The 23,394-nt window shown below is 36.4% G+C and overlaps 1 protein-coding gene across 1 annotated transcript; it reads left to right on the forward strand.

Moving 5' to 3' along the window:
• The first annotated feature begins 1,144 nt into the window (after positions 1–1,144).
• LOC129237179 (uncharacterized) lies at positions 1,145–20,313 on the forward strand. Its single transcript, XM_054871687.1, has 7 exons — positions 1,145–1,227; positions 1,643–2,228; positions 2,294–2,432; positions 2,492–2,681; positions 19,131–19,716; positions 19,794–19,932; positions 19,992–20,313. The coding sequence occupies exons 2-7, from the start codon at positions 1,643–1,645 to the stop codon at positions 20,182–20,184; spliced, it is 1,833 nt and encodes a 610-aa protein (XP_054727662.1). The 5' UTR covers positions 1,145–1,227; the 3' UTR covers positions 20,185–20,313.
• The last annotated feature ends 3,081 nt before the right edge of the window (positions 20,314–23,394 follow it).

Here is a 23,394-nt window from a genome sequence, read left to right on the forward strand (position 1 = left end):
CACTAAATATTTTGATTTTTTTTTGTTAACAGGCAGTTTCTACTATAGCAACGACCACAGGGCTCAAGATTTGATTTAAGAAATTTACGAGGAATAATTCTCCTCTAATTTTTAGGGTGGCGCTTTTCCACAATTGTCAAAGTATTTATTTGAGATATTTTTTCTTGGTTGAAATGCACTCGAACGTTAAGTATTGACGGCTGAGGTACGTCCTCTGCTGGAAAACTTCTTTTCTATAATTTCCATCTTTGATGTCCGAAACGGGAATCGAAACGAAATTCAATTGTCAGTATGCCGTGCAAAAAAAAAACACTATTCTATGCACTAAATTTGTTTAGTTGTTTGTTGGTTGGTTAGTAATAGTAGAATAAAGTTTTTTTTTGCTAGAAGCTCTGATATCGTCCGTTGTCACGACTCACTATAGTTATCTCTAAACCACTTGAATGCTTTTGGATGAATCGACTTGTGTTAGATAGCAAACTTGGAAATTTGCTTCAGATTATGAATTAATAAGTTTGCTGAATATCTGATGTCTGTTGTACGCCCCGAGTTGGGGACTTTTAGAGATAGTAGAGAAAATTTTAGAGATATTTAGGGGAACTCTCTTTCATTTCTAACAGGCAAACATTAAAAAGCATTCACCGAAATAGAATCAATAACTGCAAATCCTTTCGCATATGCAAGCCGTGAAGATTAAAATCAACTTATTGCAAAAACATTTCGCTATTTAAATATATGTATGTACTTCCTTTATGAATAGGCAGTGGCGTTGAAAAGTAATGTGCAAGTACACGAAAGCCTTCATTAAGTTGGTCTCCTTGGATGATATGAACGAACACCGTCGCAATGGCAGTTAGAAATTTAACAAAGTTCCCGATGGCGCTACTAAAAAAGTTCTTATTACGAAGAAAGTTTTTTACTATATTTTTTAAGTAAAAAATTTCGTAAAAATAGCAACGATGTTAGTCTGCAAATAGAACTAAGTTTAGTGTAATTATTGTAAATATACCACAGCTAATTCAAAGAATTCTTAAATTCCCAATATTCGACGATCATCTAATAAAAGAAGTGCCGAGTGGGTTGAGTGTAGCGCGCATAAGAATATTTTGCCGGTAATTTGCCTATAAAAAGATCTCTTCAGCCCATTGCTTTTCAGTTTGCTTTTCAGCGCGTCTTCTGTTGTTTAATTATTTTGTGATCCTCAAAAAGTACTAAATAAGTGCGAAGGTACGAATACGAACTTCAAAATTTAGAAGTTTCTTTGGTGCAAAGTGATTTGTGTTTTGAAGGATTAACAAGAATTTAAGTGAAATAACTGGCATTGAATGAGAATAGGAAACTATTTCTTATTGTTGGTTTATTAACTGATTTCTATTTCCATTAAAAAGCGTTGGACGAAAAATAATTTCTCCAAGCTTAAGTGCGTGAAGTGTCTAAAGCTAATGGAAAAATCAGATTTATTTTATAAAAGCATAACCCAAAATTATTGGAACATGCACAATAAATTCAAGAAGATAGGGCATGGATACAAATCCCCTTCAGTAAAAAAAGAAACATACCCTACAATTCCTATGAATTCATTTAACTTCAAATCACATAGCCTCTACTCATCCTTGACTTTTCTTCACTTTTCTCCACCCAGATGTCGTTCAAAATCGAGCCATTGCCCAACTCTTACGCCCACCTCGGTGAAGGTCCTCACTGGGACGTCGAGTCGCAGAGTCTCTACTACGTCGATATTGAAGCTGGCAAAATATTGCGCTACGACTACCAGGAGAACAAAGTGTACGGCAGCAAAGTCGAGGGTATAGATCTAGCCGGTTTCATCGTCCCCGTCGCGGGTCAAAGTGACAAGTTTGTTGTCGGTGCCGGACGCAGTGTGGTAGTTGTCTCATGGGATGGTGTTTCCGAGACAAGCAAAGTAGATCGCGTACTCTTTTCAGTGCAACCCGGTGACAAATATGTTAGGAACCGCTTCAACGATGGCAAAGCCGATCCACGTGGCCGCCTCTTTGCCGGCACTATGATTTATGTGGGCGATGAGTTCAAGGAGCGTTTCGGTGAATTGTACAAATATGAAAAGGGTGGCAAAATATCGGTGGTGAAGACAGATGTGGGCATTTCCAATGGCTTGGCTTGGAACGAGCAGACGAAGAAAATGTACTACATTGACACGGCCGACTACGAGGTGAAGGAGTACGATTACGACTTTGATGCCGGTGTACCAAGTAAGAAAGGCTGGAGTAGTGCGAAAAGCAGTAAATGAAAATTGCATTTATTTCTGTATTTGTAGGTAACCCAAAAGTTGTTTTCAATTTGCGTAAATCGAGCCCGAAGGACAACCTGTTGCCCGATGGCTTGACCATTGACAGCGATGGAAATCTCTATGTGTGCACATTCAACGGACACACCATTTACAAGATCAACCCAAGGCAAGTTGAAGCAAATGTAATGAAAGGAGAAGTTATTATTTAAATTTTTCTTTCTGCAGCACCGGCATAGTTCTTCTGGAAATTAAGTTCCCTACGAAGCAAATCACTTCAGCCGCCTGGGGTGGTCCCAATCTCGATATTTTGTATGTGACGACATCGGCTAAATTCGACCAACCTGCACCGGCTGGCACCACTTACAAGATTACTGGCTTAGGCGCGAAGGGTCTGCCAATGGCCAAGGTTACACTTTAATTGTACGCAAATACATATAAACATATATAAAGACTTGTATGTATGTGTGTGCTAGTGAGCTGTTTATACTGCATTATACTGTTATTCGCTGGTTGAATAATAAATTTTAATCGATTATTACTTTTAAAAGATGTAACTGGGGTTTATTGAATCATAAAATTTTAGCTTTTTGGGGATGCTTCTGAAGAGTCATAACTTAGGAATTACTAGACCATTTCGATTCTAACAAACTGCATTGTATGGTCTTATAATATTTATTTATTAAGGCATAGCATCAATAGTTCGAACTCCAAACGCTAGTGGACCACCTGAACACATGCAAAAGTCGCCAAGTGCTACACGAACCGAAAACAACCGAAATGTACTTTATTTGCCGATTGACCCTTTTAATTCGACAATCCGTTTAAAAGGAATTTCAAATGATCAGTTCCCACTATATTTTTGAGTGATGTACAAACATGAAGTGGTCGATTGAATTGGTCTCAGAGGTCCCCCACTCGGGCAACGGCACCCCTCTGAATGTTGTTAAAGAGGAATTGCACAACTTACTTCTGCCCGTTGGAGGTCTCAAAATGGTATCAGAACCGCGCTTTAATGCTACTTGTGGACTGCAAGTCTGGTACTTCAATAATTTCACCTACCTACCTACACTTTTGATGTTTTGAAGTGGACACAAAAATAGCACATTTCAACTTGTGCAGCGGAGAGTAAAACTTTAATATTGTTTCAGCGATTTTTAGTATAATTTTTTGTTTTTTAAATAAAATTTTAAAGTAATTACTAAAAATGGGACATGAAAAACATTGCACGCCGGAGAAAAGAGCTCTTACCTATATACCGGATGAGTCGAAACGGAAAAAGTTATGCAGAAATAGCTGAAATGATGATGTGCTCTCGGAAAATGGTTTTTAATGCTCTTAATTTATTAAGAAAGACTCATCGTATCTAAGCAAAAAAACGGAAAGAAAACCAAAGCCGCGAAAAACTGATGTTAATGTGGATAGAGCCATAATACGCAAGAGCAAAGCAGATCGTTTTAAGGGGGGCGCCTCTTATCAGTGGCTTCAAAAAAAGGTGTTTTTTCTCAATTTTTTTTCGAGGCGAAAAAGGCGACACACAGGAATAATCGTTTGCATTTATTTGAATTCATGATTGAAGAGTAATAAGCAATTTTTTAACATAAATAAAAAAACAAAATGGCGGACATATGAGGGATCTCGCACAGCTTCTCGTTGCGCGCTAGTAAAACGGCGTGTAAGATTGCGGTCATAGTTTTCACCTGAAACATAAAAGAAAAATATTATCTTATTCAGAAAGCTCTCCCGCATATAATAGACTACTCTTGTAAAAAAATATGAAAAAATTAACACCCAATCAATTATTGAAAAAAGTGCTTTTTTTCGCTATTTTTTTTCAAAAAAGGTGTGAAATAACGTTAAAAAATGAATTTTTTTTTTGTATTTTGTTGGTTAATTTGTTGCGCATTTTAATTATCTTTATATAGAGTATCGGTTTGAAACGATAACTTCCGTCATTTCTTTTAATCTTACGCGCCATTTTCAAAAACATGATTTTGAGAAAACGTGTTTCAAAGTTTTCAGAAGGTAGACAGTATACTCACACGAGGGACGGTACACAGGCCTGTAACTCCGAAATCATTTTGAATTCCGCTATAAAATTTTGAGGGCGTATTCTCCTATAATATATCTATCGATTGCAGCAAAAAAACAATCGATTTTTTGGAAGCCGACTAATATGAGGCCCCGATCAAGTCGGCACTTTGAATATATATATTAGGGTGGTCCAAAAATGCACGGGAAAAAATTTATATTAAAATTTTTATGCTGCCGCCCCCCATAATGGTAAAGAATGAAAAATAAAAAGACCCGTATTTTTTTTTTTTAATCAGACCATATTTAATGGTGCCGCCGGGGCTTTGAAATATCCCATGTATTTTGCATGGGAAAAAAATACTTTTTCGTAGATTTCATGTAAAAACCTGGAAAATGAATATATTTTAACCGGATACCTCAGTTTCTCTTCATAATTGGTCAGGGAATAACAACCAATTATGAAATAATTAATTTTTTTGTATTAACTATTTTTTATAGAACCCCAAAAAGCCCCCATAAAACGAAAATCTAAGAAAAAATCGAAAAACAATATTTTATATTACTTTTATGAAAATAGTTAATACAAAAAAAATTAATTATTTCATAATTGGTTGTTATTCCCTGACCAATTATGAAGAGAAACTGAGTTATCCGGTAGCATACAAATTTGTTTTGGACCACCCTAATATATAATATATATATATATATAATTGCCGCGTACACCCTTTTGGGGTGTTTGGCCGAGCTCCTCCTCATATTTGTGGTGTGTGCCTTGATATTGTTCCACAAATGGAGGGACCTACAGTTTCAACCCGACTCCGAACGGCAGATATTTTTTTTTTATGAGGAGCCTTTTCATGGCAGAAATACACTCGGAGGTTTGCCATTGCCTGCCGAGGGGCGACCGCTATTAGAAAAATGTTTTTCTTAATTTAGTGTTTTCACCAAAATTCGAACCGATGTTCTCTCTGTGAATTCCGAATGGTAGTCGCGCACCAACCCATTCGGCTACGGCGGCCGCCTAATAATGCTTGAAATAAACCAAGAATCTGGTCTACAGGTGTCCAGAAAGCTTGTAGGAAGGCGGCTTATCGAAGCCCAGCTGTCTGGCCGCATAAGCAGAAAAAAACACTCCTCTCAAAAAGACATATCAAACACCGACTTGCCTTTGCAAAAGACACACAAAGACAAATCTATTCAGTTTTGGAAAAACGTACTTTGGACCGACGAAACCAAAATAAATACAATGAGACCAGATAGGACAACTATTGTCCGTCGTCCAAAAAATCAAGCGCTAAATCCTAGGTACACAAAAAAGACGATTAAAAAGGGCGGCGGCAGCATCATGGTTAGGGGAGCTTTTTCCTGGCATGGTGTTGGGCCGATTGTTCGCCTGGTTGGTAAAATGGATAGATTTCAGTATCTGGATATACTCCAGAATAAAATTGAGCCATTTGTGTTTGAGTTTATGTCATTAAATTGGACATTTATGCAGGACAATGATCCAAAGCATACTGCAAAGACAGTGAAGCAATGGGCCGGAAGAGAAAATGTCAATGTACTGGATTGGCCGGGGTAGAGCCCTGATCTCAATCCAATAGAAAATTTGTGGAATCACGTTAAGGTCAAAATCCCTAACAAAAATTTTAAAAATTTGATGATTTGTGGGCCGCAGTTGAGGCGGCTTGGTACTCGATTACAAAGCAAAGATGCCACAAGCTTGTAGAAACCATGGAGCGACGGCTTGAAGAAGTAATCAAAAACGGTGGGTAGACTACAAAATACTAACCCGATAAAACAATATTATTAATTAACTATCTGATTTGTTTATTACTATATTTTTGCTTTTATTTGGAATTTTTTTGGATGTGCTATTTATACGTCCAGGAGGTTTCGTGAGATATCAACGTTTGTTTTAAAGTGGAAGTAAATAAGTTTTTTATATTTTATGTTGCCTGTTTTTCCAATAAAAAATAATTATTTAAAAACATATTCAACTCTTTGCTTTCAAAGTCTAAATGTGCTATTTATATGAACATGGCTGTATCTGCAAATTTTTTGTTGCAAGTATATATACATACATTTTTTTCTACAACAATTTTTGTTTTTGCATTATTATATCCGCTTTTGCCGATAAATTATTTTGAATATTGTACTAAATTTCTTTAATATTTATGGAGCCTTTATTTTTATTTTGTTTTTGTTTTTTTTTTTCGTTTTGGTAAGGGGGTTAAAATCAAGATGCCAGAAACATTACTAAAGGTGCCGTCACATCAATGATATGTGCGGCATGCTCCCACTAACACTATAACATTCTTCCTCGTCGACTGATTTCCACCCTGGAATCGCGTTAGCATTTCTTCAAGGTAGAGCTGGGTTTGTGTTTATTGACACAAATAGTTTCTGCCTTCAGGCTCCTGTGGTCGTATGGAGACTCTACGCCAACGATAGCATCCACTCTTCTCACTGCGTCAAAAGCTGTAACATCGGGTAATGAAACATCGGAGAATGTGCAATAGTCCGACACTCACAAACTATTGTCTTGTCTTCTGTTTGATGCTGTAATGAGTGTTGGATTCAACCGTCTGTATCTGTCGTCGGTTTGTCTAAAACAGTTCATCTCCACTGGCAAGCTGCTAGCAAAGGTGCTTATAACATTTTTAAAAAGCAAAAGAAATATATAGTATGAGGTTTTTTTTTCAATAAAAAAAAATGCTGCTACCGTTGTGGGAACTACTGCTGTCGTTTCTGGGCTTTCCTCTCCCAATCAATATGATTGAGCCTCATCACGATTGTACCTGCAAACTGCAACTTTTCACGCGATTTGATTTCAATTTCCAAAATACTCACACTTTCTCAGTTTGATCATCAGCTTGCATACAATTTTTACTTTTCAAGCTGAGATGAAATTATTAAGAGAAGATTTTCAGTTGTTTCCCTGCCAACGGATCTCGAAAATGAAGTTGCCTATCAAATTGCTCGCAGTCGACGTCATAGCTGCCAATTCGAATGGTTCTTGACAAGTCGTAAATGTGAGCAAATTGAAAGACAAAACTTGAACGTTTAAAGACGAGATGGATGTAAATTTTCGATACTTTAGTTTGTTATATGGGGATCACGGGACTGTTTCGAAATTGGGGTTTTTTTCCATTTTTCTTTATTTATTGAATCTTTCTTTTATAAGAAACTAACAATAAGTTTACAAATCTTATATACTAGAGTAATATGTTTGGGGTATTTCACTTTTTTATCGTCGAAAAATTTTAACACTATTTTCCCTCTTATGACAGAAAGTTGAATGAAAACATAAAAAATATACTTAGATGACATTTATAAGGGTTGGGTACGTAATGCTGTATACAAAATTCTGTATTTCAGAATTCTGTAAAAAATATTCTGTATTGCCGAAATGCTGTATTGATGAAATTCTGTATTGATGAAATGCTGTAAGTAAATGATAAGAAATTCAACAAATTTTATAAAAAAAGTGCGCACTTTTTTTCTTCAGTTTCGATAGAATCCACCGTATTTTTGCGTAGAATTCCTCTTCGCGTGGGCGGCCTTCGGCCGCGCTTCAAAAAAATAACCCTCATCAGTCCAACTCCGGCTACGCAATCCACCGTATTTTTGCGTAGAACTCCTTTTTTCGTTGACTTTTGTCAACACAAAATTTTTTCAATACAGAATTTTGTTAATACAGAATTTTTTCAATACAGAATTTTGTTTTTACAGAATTTCGTAAATACAGAATTCTGTAAATACAGAATTTTGTCACTGCAGAATTTTGTTACGTTAATTTACAGTATTTCGTACGAAAAGAATTTTGATATACAGCATTTTGTAGGGATCCCCATTTATTAGCTTCCGTATCAGTTTAACCAGTCAGATTTAACTAATTAAATATACAAATAATTTTATAAAATCCGCACGCAATTCTCATAAATCTTCGAAATTAATTAAAATGTCATTAGAACAATTAAAATATATAAATTACAAGCCCATTAAAGTGATAAGCAGAATATTTGGCTATAGATTTAAAGGAACTTGAAGCTTCGGCCGCAGTAGCTACAGTGACGTAGTGCGCTCGGGTAACAAAGAATCGACATACACACAGAATTGTAATTTGTATTAATTTCCCACTTTTGTAGATGTGAATATATTTAATAGGCAGAGAAAATCATATTTTTTATTACACAAAAATGTTTAATCCAAATCATAAGCAAAGGTCAGCTGTGCGACATCTCACGCAAACAATCCGAAGAGGCGCGCATCTTCAAGAAGAGAATCAGGCGAGGGTGAAGCCATTAGCAGAGTTGCCAACACTAAAAAGTATAATTTGTTGGTTCTTAGATATTTTTCCGCCCTTTCAGTCAATGTCCCGGGGTAATAAACTGAGGAAATATTTACCTTCGCAGCTGAGGGAGTTGTCTGAAAGTGTTGCGATTTTATTTATTGAAATATTTGCCTTTACATTCGCTTTTCCCCTTAGGTAGTGAGTTGCAGAATAAGAAACTATAGACTTAGTTGAGGTATCACTGCACCAGGGTCTTCAATGCCATAGCATCTGCCCAGTCATCAGAGTAAAAGGCTTTACAGGGTCAGTCTGATATGACAATAGCTACACCTTTTATGTAAAGGGTTTTCCAATTAGAGACATTATAGGTGAATGGATGCGCTATCGAGAGATGGTTAACGATTTTTTATGACCGGAATTGGATGGTTTTGATCTAGACAACGTTTATTTTCAACAAGACGGCGCTAAGTGCCACACAAACAATGAGACCATTGATATTTTATGGGGAAAGTTTCCGGACACTATTATCTCTCGAAGAGGTGATCACAATTGGCCAACGAGAGATCTTGTGATTTAATACGCTGTGACTTTTTTCTTTTGGGGCCACGTGAAAAAGAAGGTCTACGCCAACAGCCAAAGGTCGATTCAACACGTCAAAGATGGAATTCGTGAGGCTATCGAGGACATAGAACAGCCACTTTGCAATTCGGTTATGGAAAATTTCATGAAAAGGATATTGTTTTGTGAGAGTGGTCGTGGTGGTCATTTGTCTGATGTTATTTTCCTCTATTAACGGCATACCTTGCACCTTATAATGAAATAAACATCCCATCATTTATATTAAAAAATTGCATTTTTCTTAGAATATCAAAATAATACCTCTTATTAAAAAAACACTTTATAACAAATTCTTTCCTGTGCAATAAATCTTTCGAAAGAAAAACGTTTCCTAATGCAATTAGGAAAAATAAGAGCTCAGTTGGGTAGTGCCTTTGCCATAAATTAAGGCAGATTCCCCATACAAACCGGTGAAGACTTTTCTATGAGAGAAGGAAATACATTTAACGTAACCCAAAAGTATAAACAAATGGCTGGAGAAGTTCTAGGAAAGTAATATAGATACATATAAATATATTTTTAAAAATCAATTTATTTTAAAATTTTCATTACTAAAAGAACCACAACGAAGAAACATTTTGGTTGGCCTCCCCCACGTTTCTGGGGCAAAAATACTAAAAATAGAAAGACAGGTCCGACTTACTAAAAATATTACAGCCTGTCGTAGTTTCTTATAATTTACTTCTAAAGTTATGAAAGTCGTGACTTTCTTTAGGGAATTTCAAATGATTACCTTTTATTAAAAGCTGGACGTTCGGAACAGAGTTGACCGAAGTAATAAATAGGAAATGAAAAATAGGAATAGTGAAATATTACAAAGATCTAAAAAGTAAGAATTCAGTAGCTTTACTCTTCGTCTTTTGACCAGTCTTTCCTATGAATAGCTGACGGATACCTTAGGGTCACAAAATTGTGCAAGGGTCACAATCACTGACTCCTCCAGCAAGGCGTTGAGCTCACAGCTTCCATTTCTCAGCTGTGTTGGGACTCACACTGACATCTGGAAGCTGAAGGGCTTAGCAACGATTTCTATAATAATCATTAGACCTTCGGTAAGGATTTTGTCTGACTATTTATTAGGTTTTTTTCGTCTGCCCTACTTATTCATCTTGTCAAGTCTTGAAATTCCTATTCCTTGTTATAATTCCCATTTGATTTGAATTAACTTAAAGTCTGTAAAGTCTCCAGAGAGTAGAAGGTCTATGCTCTCACTGTCTTTGTTTTTAGTGTAATTAAAGGAGAAATTGATTGTTCATCCCTATTACGGAGCATTCACTTTCATGTCCCTAATAGATCTCTACGCAATCCTCATCCACTTCATCTTAAATTTTCTAACACGAATTATGCGCATATAGGAGAGGGCAATAGGAACCCGCACTCTAAGAGAATTCAATGAGATCTCAACTTGATACCTGAGACCGCTTTATTTTCCGGTGTCAAAGAATAAGTTTTATAAATTTCTTAATTCTTTCTTTAAATTTATTTATTTAACTACCTGCAGTGATTTAAGTTCAAATATAACTCTAAGTGGTCTGTGAAAACTGTAGTTAGGTTTTAGACTTGAAATAAATAAAAATATTACCGCAGAATTTTCAAATCATGTAAAATCATTTTGCCTCCCTACATCGATTATTTTGGCTTGAGCTCATATTCAGCCTTATTCTCTTCTTTTGAAGTTGCATAACCCTGATTTAGGAGTCTCCTGGACTCCTCTTTTTTGAAGTTCAATAAGGTGGTGACTCCATCGTTAAACTGTTCGCGTAAATGCGTCACCTATTCAATCGTGTTTTGCCTTCTGTTGGCGACAAAATTTGGTTTATGGCCAACAAATTTTATTTCGAACTCCAAGGAAGCAGTCAAAACTATCAGGAGTGTTCCACTCCCTGCAATCCCAAATAGTGCTTTGTGAGTTTGAGTCTCAATAGACATATGAGCCATATTTTGTGAGTGGAGTGTTGGTATTCGATAGCAGAAAAACTTCTTCAACTCAAATCGAATGGATCCCTAAACAGTTCTTGAATAATTTTTATAATAATAAAGTGAATTTAAAAAGGATTTACCCATTGAACAAAGGACCTCATCAACTTTGGTTTTTGATTTTGTATAGAATTTTATATGTAAAGTTAAAATACTCAGTGGCCTGCTCCGCTTTAAGGCTCAAAGCGAGCTCACAATGGAGGACAGTCACACATGGACATTCAACCATCTTAGACTCCTAAACGGATATACCCTGAGATTATGATTATCAACCTTCCATTCTTTGTTTCGAAAGGAATTTCCTAATGAAAATCCCTTCTAGACTGGAATGGTTTGAGGAAGATCCAACACCCAACACACCCGTTAAGATCTACACAGACGGATCTAAAATGTACAACGGTGTAGGATCAGGGTTATTTTGCGAAGAGCTTTCTATTAGTGAATCCTTTAAACTACCGGACCACTGTAGTGTTTTTCAAGCGGAAATAAAAACTATTCATGAAGCCTTAAAATGGTTCAAGATAAACAGAATATCATCAACAGATATTTGCATTCTATCAGACAGCCAAGCTGCGAGCCCTGGGTGCATTCCAAACCACATAAAGGGGTGTCTTACGTTGTCGCCAATCTCTAAATGAGATGGCCAAACAATATCGTATAATCTTATGTTGGGTTCCAGGCCACAGAGATATACCAGGGAACTATAGGGAAGACCAACTTGCAAGAGAAGGTACCTGTATGCCAGACATAAGTAATTTTATGGAGATACCTCTCGCAACTTGTAAGCTTCTCATTAAGGATGCATTAATCAGTTTTGCAAATCAAAGATGGATTGGCGTTAACACATGTGAAATTACTAGGCAAACATGGCCAAGGCTAAATTTACGTATGTCCAAGAGTATTATAAAACTGAATAGACTTCAAATTAGGACCTTAGTGGGGCCCTCACATTACATTGTCTCATAGGAAATCATGCAAAGAGATTAGGCGTTTACACGCATGATTTCTGTCGTAGATGCAGAAATGAGGAGGAGTTGGAAACAATTCAACACCTTTTTTGCACATGCCCAGCTCTAGCCAGAAGTAACAACCGATTTTTAAAATCCTACTTCTTAACGAATATAGATAATCTATACACTTTAGGTATCAACAACCTTTTACGCTTTGTCAAAAACTCAGGATGGTTCAGTATGGTAAGGGAAATGTAGCCCAGCCCCCGCGGCTCACAATGGACCCCTTTTGTGGTCTAAGTCGCATCGTTGTCTCTATGTGCGATGCGGCTGCCAAACCTAACCTAACCTAGATCAGGTAGGATTAAAAGGCTGCTCTCAACAGCAACAGTTGTCGCGGTTGCCTCGGAATTCCATCATGAAGTCCGGAAAGATTTCCGCGGTCCCATTCATGCACGCTCTTAAATCATTTAGATCTTTACCAAATTCAGTCAAACCCTCAACGGGACTGTGTCGAAACTTTTCGGATCCTCATGGATTTGATGGAAGGGGTTCCCAGATATCTGAGGTGGTAGTCATATAACAAGAAGAGTTGAATAGCTTCTTTCTCTTTTTTCCGCATTTCCCCCATACAGAAATTGCAACTCTTTTGCCTGTTTGTAAAATTCAATTTTTTGGATTATTAAGATAAAGAAATAAAATTAATAAAAATAAATTATCTCTTTAATAAAAATAATTTATTTTGCTCGTTTGCTTAATCAAACTGAATTTTGAAAATTAACATTTTCAGCGCTGGATGGCTTCTTGAAAAATTCAGACCACCCAAAAGCGATCTTAGACCAGCTGCAGGCCCTGCCTCAACAGATTTGGCAATTTTTCCACGATTCAAAGATTTTGGCAGCTCTACGAGTATACTCGGTTAAAGCCACTCTTCCTATGTTTTTTAATAAAAAACATTTTAATTTATTATTGACAGCCGGCATTCGAAAATACATACAGACGCATGCAAATAATCACTTACAAATGGACTCACGCACATGGCAAAACATCTGTATTTATGTATACCAGAATGAGTTTACGCACAATAATTCACTTATGGCATAAAAACAATACAAAACACAACTACATACATCCCCACCCATCTGTAGTTGCTGCTGGCTTATCAAGGAAAGTCTTCTATCTGAGGAATCAGCATAGACGAAGCAATGGAGGCGCTACGAATATCGCTAAATATTTTGATTTTTTTAGTAAACAGGCACTTTCTGGTCATCGTAACGATATATTGCCAACTATTTTTATTAGCTGGTAAGTGAGCTTCTTGAGTTGAAATCGAAGTTTTACCACCTTTTTGCCCTTTACGAATAGGCAGTGGCGTTGAAAAATAATGTTCAAGTATCCGAAAACCTTCATTAAGTTAGTCTCCTTGGGTGATATGAACGAACACCGTCGCAATGGCAGTTCCAAACCAAAAAACCATTCGATCGCGCCACTGAAAAAGGTCTTATTAAGAAGAAAGTTTTTTAATCTATTGTATTTTTGAAGTAAAAAATTTCCTAAAAAAGAGCAAATATTTTGCAAATAGAACTAAATTTAGAGTAAGGAAATTATTGTAAATATACCACAGCTAATTCAAAGAATTCTTAAATTCCCAATATTTGCCGATCATCTAATAAAAGAAGTGCCGAGTGGGTTGAGTGTAGCGCGCATAAGACTATTTTGCCGGTAATTTGCCTATAAAAAGATTTCTTCAGCCCATTGCTTTTCAGTTTGCTTTTCAGTGCGTCTTCTGTTGTTTAATCATTTCGTGATCCTCAAAAAGTGCTAAATAAGTGCAAAGGTACGAATACGAACTTCAAAATTTAGAAGTGTTTTTGGTGCAAAGTGATTTGTGTTTTTAGCGATTAACAAGAATTTAAGTGAAATAACTGGCATTGAACGAGAATAGGAAACTATTTCTTATTGTTAGTTTATTAACTGATTTCCATTTCCATTAAAAAGCGTTGGATGAAAAATACTTTATCCCAGCTTAAGTGCGTGAAGTGTCTAAAGCTCTCTCAACTCCACAAATTCATATTCACATAAACTTCATATAATACCGATGCCGTTTACGGGCGTACTCACAAAGTTTAAGAGTTACTCAGCAGAGAATTGTTTGTGTAATCGATTTGTATTTTTTGTTATTTGAAAGGCATTTCAATTAGCATTTTGAGAATGTATGCCCTCAGAAGTGAATGCAATTTGTAAATTCCTCTCTTGCACTCAAAATGCTCGCCGCTTAGTTGGTATTTGGCAAGGCGTTGCGGGAGCTTCTCTGCAGTAAATCGAGTAAACCTGAGCACTAGCGCAGAACTTCATTTTCAAGGGATGTCACTAGTTATGCCTCCTCTACGCGCAATGCTTTCAATAATTACTTTTACATGGCGATTTTAAGATACAAAGTGATAATTTGCAGCCACTACAGAACTTTAGAGTTCGTGTAACTAGTCAAGTTTTGGATAGTTTATTAATTAATCGTGCATAGTGGGAAGATAATATGTGATTTGGTGAGGGTCAAGTGGAGGTCACTGCAGCAACAGAATATCTAAGCACATTTTGACAATGTTTTTTCATAGAGGATAATGAAATGAATTAAAATTTTGAAAGCGACCCTTTATTTAAGATGCCCTAAACTGCATAGTTTTTTATATGTAGTTTTTTTTTCTCAATGCACTAGCAGCAGAGAATGTTAATGCTGCATTCTCTGCTAGCAGTGCTTCATATCCGTATGTATGTATGAATAAGCACTCGCACACTGTCTCTGCGACCAGCTGACTTCGGTGATTGGCAATAACTTAAAATGTAAACTTATAAAGCGCCGCTGCAGTCACATTCAAGGCCTCAGTAGTGTCTTGTAACGCCGCGCTGTGTTGTACCTCATTCGGTTTGTTTTTTGCGGAGGCAGAATTTAGTACTTGAGTACATTTTTCTTATAAATTAAAGCAATGGATCTGTTAAGTTTAATAATAATTTCACTTATTTTGTGCTCAAACGCTAATGAGGCGGAAATTGACGAGGAAGCAATGGTAAATAAGCAGCGGGAAATAAAAGGAAACTATTTAGTGGTGTTTGGGGAGTAAACCATAAATATTCATAAAGTTGTGAAACGGAACTAAGTGATTTTTTTATGATTAGATTTTGTCATACTTTGAAATGCGTTTTTTATTGCGCGAACTGTATTTTCTGAGGCAAAGAGACCTCAGCTGGGTATGAAGTTTTCAAGGCAAATTATTTTATGTTACGAAAAGGTACAGCGTTAGGCATAAATTTGGTGCCAATGTAGTTTAAATTGCTGACATTTCTATAAAATTCAGGAAAAGCCTATAAATAATTAAAGTTTTTTAATAACTAATGTTTTTAAATATTATATTAATATAATATATAAAAAATTTCTATTTTCCAACTGTTAGAAAACAATTTTGAACACACGCACACACAGTGACTCGCGACTTATTTGATACAGTACCTGTTTTAGGGTTAAATCATAATAATTTAAAAATTAAAACACAATAATTAAATAATGCGATTGTCTGCTTGTGGTAAAATATACAGTGAGCGTCACGGAAAAACGCACATCCACATATTTTTTACAATATTCGTTTTTTTTTTACTTTTATGTTTATTTAATGTAGAAATATTGTTAAAACGAAAAAAAAATACTCTAAATTGTTTAAAAAACTGAATGAACAATTTAATAAAAAAATAATTTAAAAATGTTTAAAAGAATGTACTATAATAAATTCAAAAAGTTTGCAAAATTTTAATCGGAATTTCCCGAATAATAAAAATATAATTCATAACCTAACAAACAATATTTTTTGCAAAATTTACAATGAAGCGAAAAGATTTCAATAATTGCAACCACATGAAGTTCCGTTAGTATGGGGCAAGTTATAAGTGGCCAGTGCTTACAATTTAAAAATTATTTAAAAATTATGCCTTGTGAATTTGGTTCATAGAAATGTAAATTACGAGAATTCGTTCTATAGCAAAAAGTATCTGTAAAAAACCTCATAACCTCCAAATCGGTGATGGTAGTTACTTCGAACTTCCACTCGATTATGTAATAATAAAATTAAATAAGCCAAATATTTCACGATCTGGAAAGTTCTAAAAAAAGTGAATAAAATTATTAAAATTTTTATGCATTTTTTTCGATTTTTTTAAGTTTACCATAGTTAAAGAGTTTGGAGTTTTAATAACATTTTTGAAATATTTGAAATTTTATGAACTTTTTTTCGAGTTTTGTGACTTTAGTTAAAGAGGTTAATTTTAAATTTTTTTGGCATATTTTAGACTATATTTTTAGGAGAAATTAACAAAAAACAAAAGCAAAGTCTCAAGATATTGCCAGCAAAATAACTGTGCGATTTTCATTGAGACTCACTGTGATTATTTTAGCCAGAAGAGGCGATTTATGTTACCAAATTCTTGACGAACAGCGTAAAAACTAAAAACACTGAAAAGTTAATAACAGAAATTTTTTGATACATAGCTCCGGGTTAAAGGTTGAAAAAATTTGTGGATAGTTTGATTTGATGGGCTTTTGCGTTAATAAAAGCCGGTTGACTGCTTGCTATTAAACCGACAAACTTCCAAGTAATGGCATGTGGAATTTTTCGCCATTCCTCCAGTAGCGCTGTTGTTGTTGTTGTTGTAGCGGCATAAACATTCCCTATACAAGTACAGGGAGTGCTGCTCGAATGACAGTCCTTGGCCGAATATATAGTAAATAAAGAACCGACTGTCGGGGCGTTCACTTAGCCCCGTTCCATATGAAACAGGAATGACCTTCTGCTCTTAACACAACCAGATTTGTTCGAGTATACCCACTTTCCCAACACTGCAAACAAATTGTTTTTAATTATAATATTTTGATATATTTTATCCGACTTCCCTTCAATTAATTCCGAATTTTCCATACCGGTCTTTACACTATCGCCGCCATGTTTCCGTAGCTTTGTTTAGTTCCGATTTTTGGTTTGGCTGAACGTTGAATAAAGATCAAATTTTTCGGGCAATGCATCGATCGTCAAATGCGTTCAAATACTTTGAAAATCTCTTCTGATCTCATCTTTCAACGAATTCTGACTGACAAACTTTTATTAGGTAGTTTGGTGGCAGAAGTCGCGCCATGGCGGAAATGCACTACGAAGTTTGCCAAAGGCCGCCGAGCCGTAATTACTATTAAGAAGAAGAAATATTTTTGTCATTTACTATTTCATTTCGATGGTCCCACTTTCATTTATATGGTCACACATTTGGTCGCTTTGATTGCCTGTAATTAATTGTAAACACAACTTAAACGTTTTCCTTCGAAAAAAAAAACAAAAAAAGTATCTGATTTTGATTTTGTAAATATTTTATTATACTTAAACCAGCTGCTTGAAAAGGTTAAAAGGCTGATAACCCTCGTCAATTTGTTGTAAACCTTGCGAAATATTTATTACATTGCAGCTGTGAGACAATAACACTGAAATATTTTTTTGCTTTAATGGAAAAATACAAGACAATCACCTCATCAGATTTATTTTATAAAAGCATAACCCAAAATTTTTGAAATATGCACAATAAAGTCAAGCAGATAGGGCTTGGATGCAAACCCACACTAAGTAAAAAAAAGAGGTTGTCTGTAAAGTCGGTTTACTGACGATAGTTTAACGTGATAACGTCATAAGAAAATACTAATTGAATGGTTGCATTTTTCAAAAGAAAATTTTAATTTTATTTGTTTGATAGATATTTTGTATGGATATAGAGAATGAGTTAACATTAACATAACATAATATACTTTAACATAACATAACATAACATAACATGACATAACATAACATAACATAACATAATATAACATAACATAACACAACATAACATAACATAACATAACATAACATAACATAACATAACATAACATAACATAACATAACATAACATAACATAACATAACATAACATAACATAACATAACATAACATAACATAATATAACATAACATAACATAACATAACATAACATAACATAACATAACATAACATAACATAACATAACATAACATAACATAACATAACATAACACAACATAACATAACATAACATAACATAACATAACATAACATAACATAACATAACATAACATAACATAACATAACATAACATAACATAACATAACATAACATAACATAACATAACATAACATAACATAACATAACATAACATAACATAACATAACATAACATAACATAACATAACATAACATTACATTACATTACATAACATAACATAACATAACATAACATAACATAACATAACATAACATAACATAACATAACATAACATAACATAACATAACATAACATATCATAACATAACACAACATAACATGCTGTTCAAGCAAGGTAACGACGCATGAGCATGATAACGACGCATTTTTTGGTGCGTGCAGCTGGCTACATAGAATTATAAGACGTTATCACGTCAAAAAATAATAATAACACTAAAACAACAGGTATTATTAACAAACTTGGTTTTATTTCAAATTCTTCAAGTAAATCAAATTAATAATAATCAATAAGAAGGCATATGCAAATACAAATACGTGAATTTATATATGTACATATGCGCATATACATACACATATACGCTCACTTAAGTAGGAGAGAGCAAGATGTCGAACGTTGCCGTTCATTTGCTTTATTTGCTTTGTCGTTCGTTCCGCGCTTTCGCTTGCAGTTCATTCAAGGTAACGGCAATGAGCAAGGTAACGACATATGAGCAAGGTAACGGCAATGAGCAAGGTAACGCTAATGAGCAAGGTAACGACACATTTTTTCGTGCGTGCAGCCTGTTAAATCGAATTATAAGACGTTATCACGTCAAAAGAAACATATCCTACCATTCCCATGAATTCATTTAGCTTCAAATAACATAGCCTCTACTTATCATTTACTTTTCTTCACACAGATGTCGTTCAACATCGAGCCATTGCCCAACTCTTACGCCCACCTCGGTGAAGGTCCTCACTGGGACGTCGAGTCGCAGAGTCTCTACTACGTCGATATCGAAGCTGGCAAAATATTGCGCTACGACTACCAGGAGAACAAAGTGTACGGCAGCAAAGTCGAGGGTATAGATCTAGCCTCTTTCATCGTGCCCGTCGCGGGTCAGAGTGACAAGTTTGTCGTCGGTGCCGGACGCAGTGTGGTAGTTGTCTCATGGGACGGCGTTTCCGAGACAAGCAAAGTAGATCGCGTACTCTTTTCAGTGCAACCCGGTGACAAATATGTTAGGAACCGCTTCAACGATGGCAAAGCCGATCCACGTGGCCGCCTCTTTGCCGGCACCATGATTTATGTGGGCGATGAGTTCAAGGAGCGTTTCGGTGAATTGTACAAATATGAAAAGGGTGGCAAAGTATCGGTGGTGAAGACGGATGTGGGCATTTCCAATGGCTTGGCTTGGAACGAGCAGACGAAGAAAATGTACTACATTGACACGGCCGACTACGAGGTGAAGGAGTACGACTATGACTTTGATGCCGGTGTACCAAGTAAGAAGGGCTGAAGTAGTGCGAAAAGTAGTAAATGAAATTAACTTATCTGATCTCATTTATTTCTGTATTTGGAGGTAACCCAAAAGTTGTTTTCAATTTGCGTCAATCGAACCCGAAGGACAACCTGTTGCCCGATGGTTTGACCATTGACAGCGATGGAAATCTCTATGTGTGCACATTCAACGGTCACACCATTTACAAGATCAACCCAAGGCAAGTTGAAGCAAATGTAATGAAAAGAGAAGTTATTATTTAAATTTTTGTTTCTGCAGCACCGGCATAGTTCTTCTGGAAATCAAGTTCCCCACCAAGCAAATCACTTCAGCCGCCTGGGGTGGTCCCAATCTCGATATTTTGTATGTGACGACATCGGCTAAATTCGACCAACCTGCACCGGCTGGCACCACTTACAAGATTACTGGCTTAGGTGCGAAGGGTCTGCCAATGGCCAAGGTTACACTTTAATTGTATGCAAATACATATAAACATACATAAAAGCTTGTATGTATGTGTGTGCTAGTGAGCTTGTCCATACTAGATTATACTGTTATTCGCTGGTTAAATAATAAATTTTAATCGATTAATACTTTTAAAAGATGTAACTGTGGTTTACTAAATGTAGAAGTTGTTGTTTTGCAACATCAAATTTTAGCCTTTTGGGAATGCTTCTAAAGCTCCACAAACATACACATATACACAATCTGTGTAATAGAAGTGTGACCGCAATAACTTGGACACTGATTGGCCAATTCAACAAACTGCCTTGCATGGACGTAGAGTACTTACTTTTCTATTCAATAAAAGGCATAGCTACCTCCATTACCTCTAACGGCTTCACATCTTTGAGTTATACTTTTTATTGATTTCTGCGCGTGTTGTGGAAGTAAGCGGCTTCAAATCAGCCGAATTTGCCTTGATAACTCCCTCATATATCCGAAAAAAAAAATTATTATTATTATTAAATTTTAATAAATACTATTTTCTTCAAAATTATAAAAAAATATTTAAGTCTTCAATTTTTAGTTGCATTTGACTATAAATGTTCAATAATGTCACCAAAATTTACCAAAGTTAGGGGTACCAAAGAATGGCAAATAGTTCATCTTGAATTTTAGTAAAATAACAAATTCAAGCACCCAAATTTAGAAGAAACCATCGATAAAAAGCAAAAAGGAATTTATTACGCCTAAATTTTGAATAATAAAAAATTCTTTCGAAAGTTACAATTTTTATCATCATCATCATTGGCCTGACAGTGCGGGTTGAACCTTGGCTTCCCTCAATAGCTTTGACCCAGACTCTCGACCCTTTGCAGACTTCCACCAGTTTTTCAGTCCAAAGATTTTGGCGCCATCATTAGCTATATGAATTCAAGTTTTCTTCGGGCGACCCCTGTTATAAGGCACATAAGCTTTCTATTGTAGACCTTTTTTACAATTTCGTTTGGATCCATCCTCAGAACATGTCCAGCCCACTTACGACGCTGAAGCTTGATGTAGTCGGCGATTTGGAAGTCGTTTAGCTCAGCTAGGCATTCATCGTTGTAACATAGGCGATAGTTGATGTGATCTATCCGCTCCGGTCCGAGAATGCGGCATAAATTATTCGCTCAAATATTATATGCTAAGGTTTGCGGCCGCCGTAGCCGAATGGGTTGGTGCGTGATTACCATTCGGAATTCACAGAGAGGTCATTGGTTCGAATCTCGGTGAAAGCAAAATTAATAAAAACATTTTTCTAATAGCGGTCGCCCCTCGGTAGGCAATGGCAAACCTCCGAGTGTATTTCTGCCATGAAAAAGCTCCTCATAAAAATATCTGCCGTTCGGAGTCGGCTTAAAACTGTAGGTCCCTCCATTTGTGGAACAACATCAAGACGCACACGACAAAAAGGAGGAGGAGCTTGGCCAAACACCCAAAAAGGGTGTACGCGCCAATTATATATATATATAAGGTTGTCAAAAAAGTCTTGCGGTATTTTTATTGAATTTTCAATTGTTCATAAAATTGGTTATAATAATCCGATTTAAGTCAAATATGCGCCGTTTTGTTCGATGACGAGTTCCCAACGAGATGCCAACTTCATAATGCCCCTCTTATAGAAGCTCGCTTCCCTATTGTCAAAAAACTCGGAGAGCCAATTTTCACAGGACTCTCTTGTGGACAACTTCCGACTACCAAGCTCGTTCGCCATGGACAGAAATAGGTGGTAATCACTTGGTGCGAGATCCGGACTATACGGTGGATGCAAAAGAACCTCCCATCCGAGCTCCCGGATCTTCTGGTGCGTCACCAAAGATGTGTGTGGCCTGGCGTTGTCCTGATGGAAGACAATCCTGCCTCTGTTGATCAAAGATGGCCTCTTCTGCATGAGTGCTGCATTCAAGCGGTCCAGTTGTTGGCAGTACAGGTCCGGATTGAGCGTTTGGCCATAGGAGAGCAGCTCATAGTGGATGATTCCCTGCCAATCCCACCAAACACACAGAAGAACCTTCCTGGCCGTCAATCCAGGCTTGGCCACCGTCTGGGCAGCTTCACCGCTTTTCGACCACGACCGTTTGCGCTTCACGTTGTCGTAAGTGACCCACTTTTCATCGCCAGTCACCATCCGCTTCAAAAACGGGTCGATTTTGTTGCGATTCAGAAGCGATTCGCATGCATCCATACGGGCAAAAATGTTTTCTTGCGTCAAGTCGTGTGGCACCCATACATCGAGTTTCTTTTTGAATCCAAGCTTCTTCAAATGGTTTATAACGGTTTGATGACTCATGCCCAGCTCTTGGCCGATGCTACGGCTGCTACTATGCCGGTCTCTTTCGATCAGCGATTCAGCGATTTTATCGCAATTTTCGACGACAGGCCTTCCGGACCGTCGCGCATCTTCGATCACCTCTGCACCAGAACGAAAACGTTGAAACCATCGTTGTGCGGTGGAAATGGAAACTGTATCGGGTCCATAAACTGCACAAATTTTATTGGCAGCATGAGATGCATTTTTGCTTTTATCGTAGTAGTACTGTAAAATATTCCGTATTTTCTCTTTATTTTGCTCCATGTTTGCGACGCTATAACTCACGAACGACTAAAAGCAAACACGTGAAAAGAGCTTTCCAAAAAGCTCTAGCGTGAACCGATGCGACGAATACAACCAGAACTACGCGCTTGCAAAGACAAGCTTGCGGAAATATCGCAAGACTTCTTTGCCAACCTTATATTACTTAACGGTCGTCCCGCGCGACGAAAACTTTTTCGGCTTTCAGTGCTTTTTGCCACCTCCATAAAAATAAAAAAAAAGATGCACGTGACATTTTTGCACCTTTAGGGAGTGTACTCTGCTTCAAGTCGCTTTATAAAAACAAAGTATACTTTCAAAATTCCTCATAAAACTAACGAATTGCATAACGCGAATTGCGAAAAGGATACGCCTATTTAGCAGCACTTAAATTTTTTTTATGACGGAGCTCTAAGCTTTAATTTTGCCGATCGTGTCTCTAATATTAGACACACTGTACTTATATATACTCGTACATACATACATATATACATTTTATTTCATCTCATTTATTCATTCAGTAAATCTAGAAATACAAGGTTTCTTACATACTAACGGGTGATCAATCATGAGGTGCTTTTTTCAATAGTTAAAAAAAAAAAAATGTAGATTATGTTCAAAACC

The sequence above is a fragment of the Anastrepha obliqua genome, chromosome 2 (assembly GCF_027943255.1).
Source record: "Anastrepha obliqua isolate idAnaObli1 chromosome 2, idAnaObli1_1.0, whole genome shotgun sequence".
Taxonomy (NCBI): Eukaryota; Metazoa; Arthropoda; class Insecta; order Diptera; family Tephritidae; genus Anastrepha; species Anastrepha obliqua.

Bases quoted from the DNA above. Each gene is read 5' to 3' on its own strand.
- LOC129237179 (XM_054871687.1), top strand. From the start codon at position 1,643: ATGTCGTTCAAAATCGAGCCATTGCCCAACTCTTACGCCCACCTCGGT. The intron at 2,229-2,293 runs GTAAGAAAGGCT...CTGTATTTGTAG, and splicing joins CTTTGATGCCGGTGTACCAA to GTAACCCAAAAGTTGTTTTC. The intron at 2,433-2,491 runs GCAAGTTGAAGC...TTCTTTCTGCAG, and splicing joins ATTTACAAGATCAACCCAAG to CACCGGCATAGTTCTTCTGG.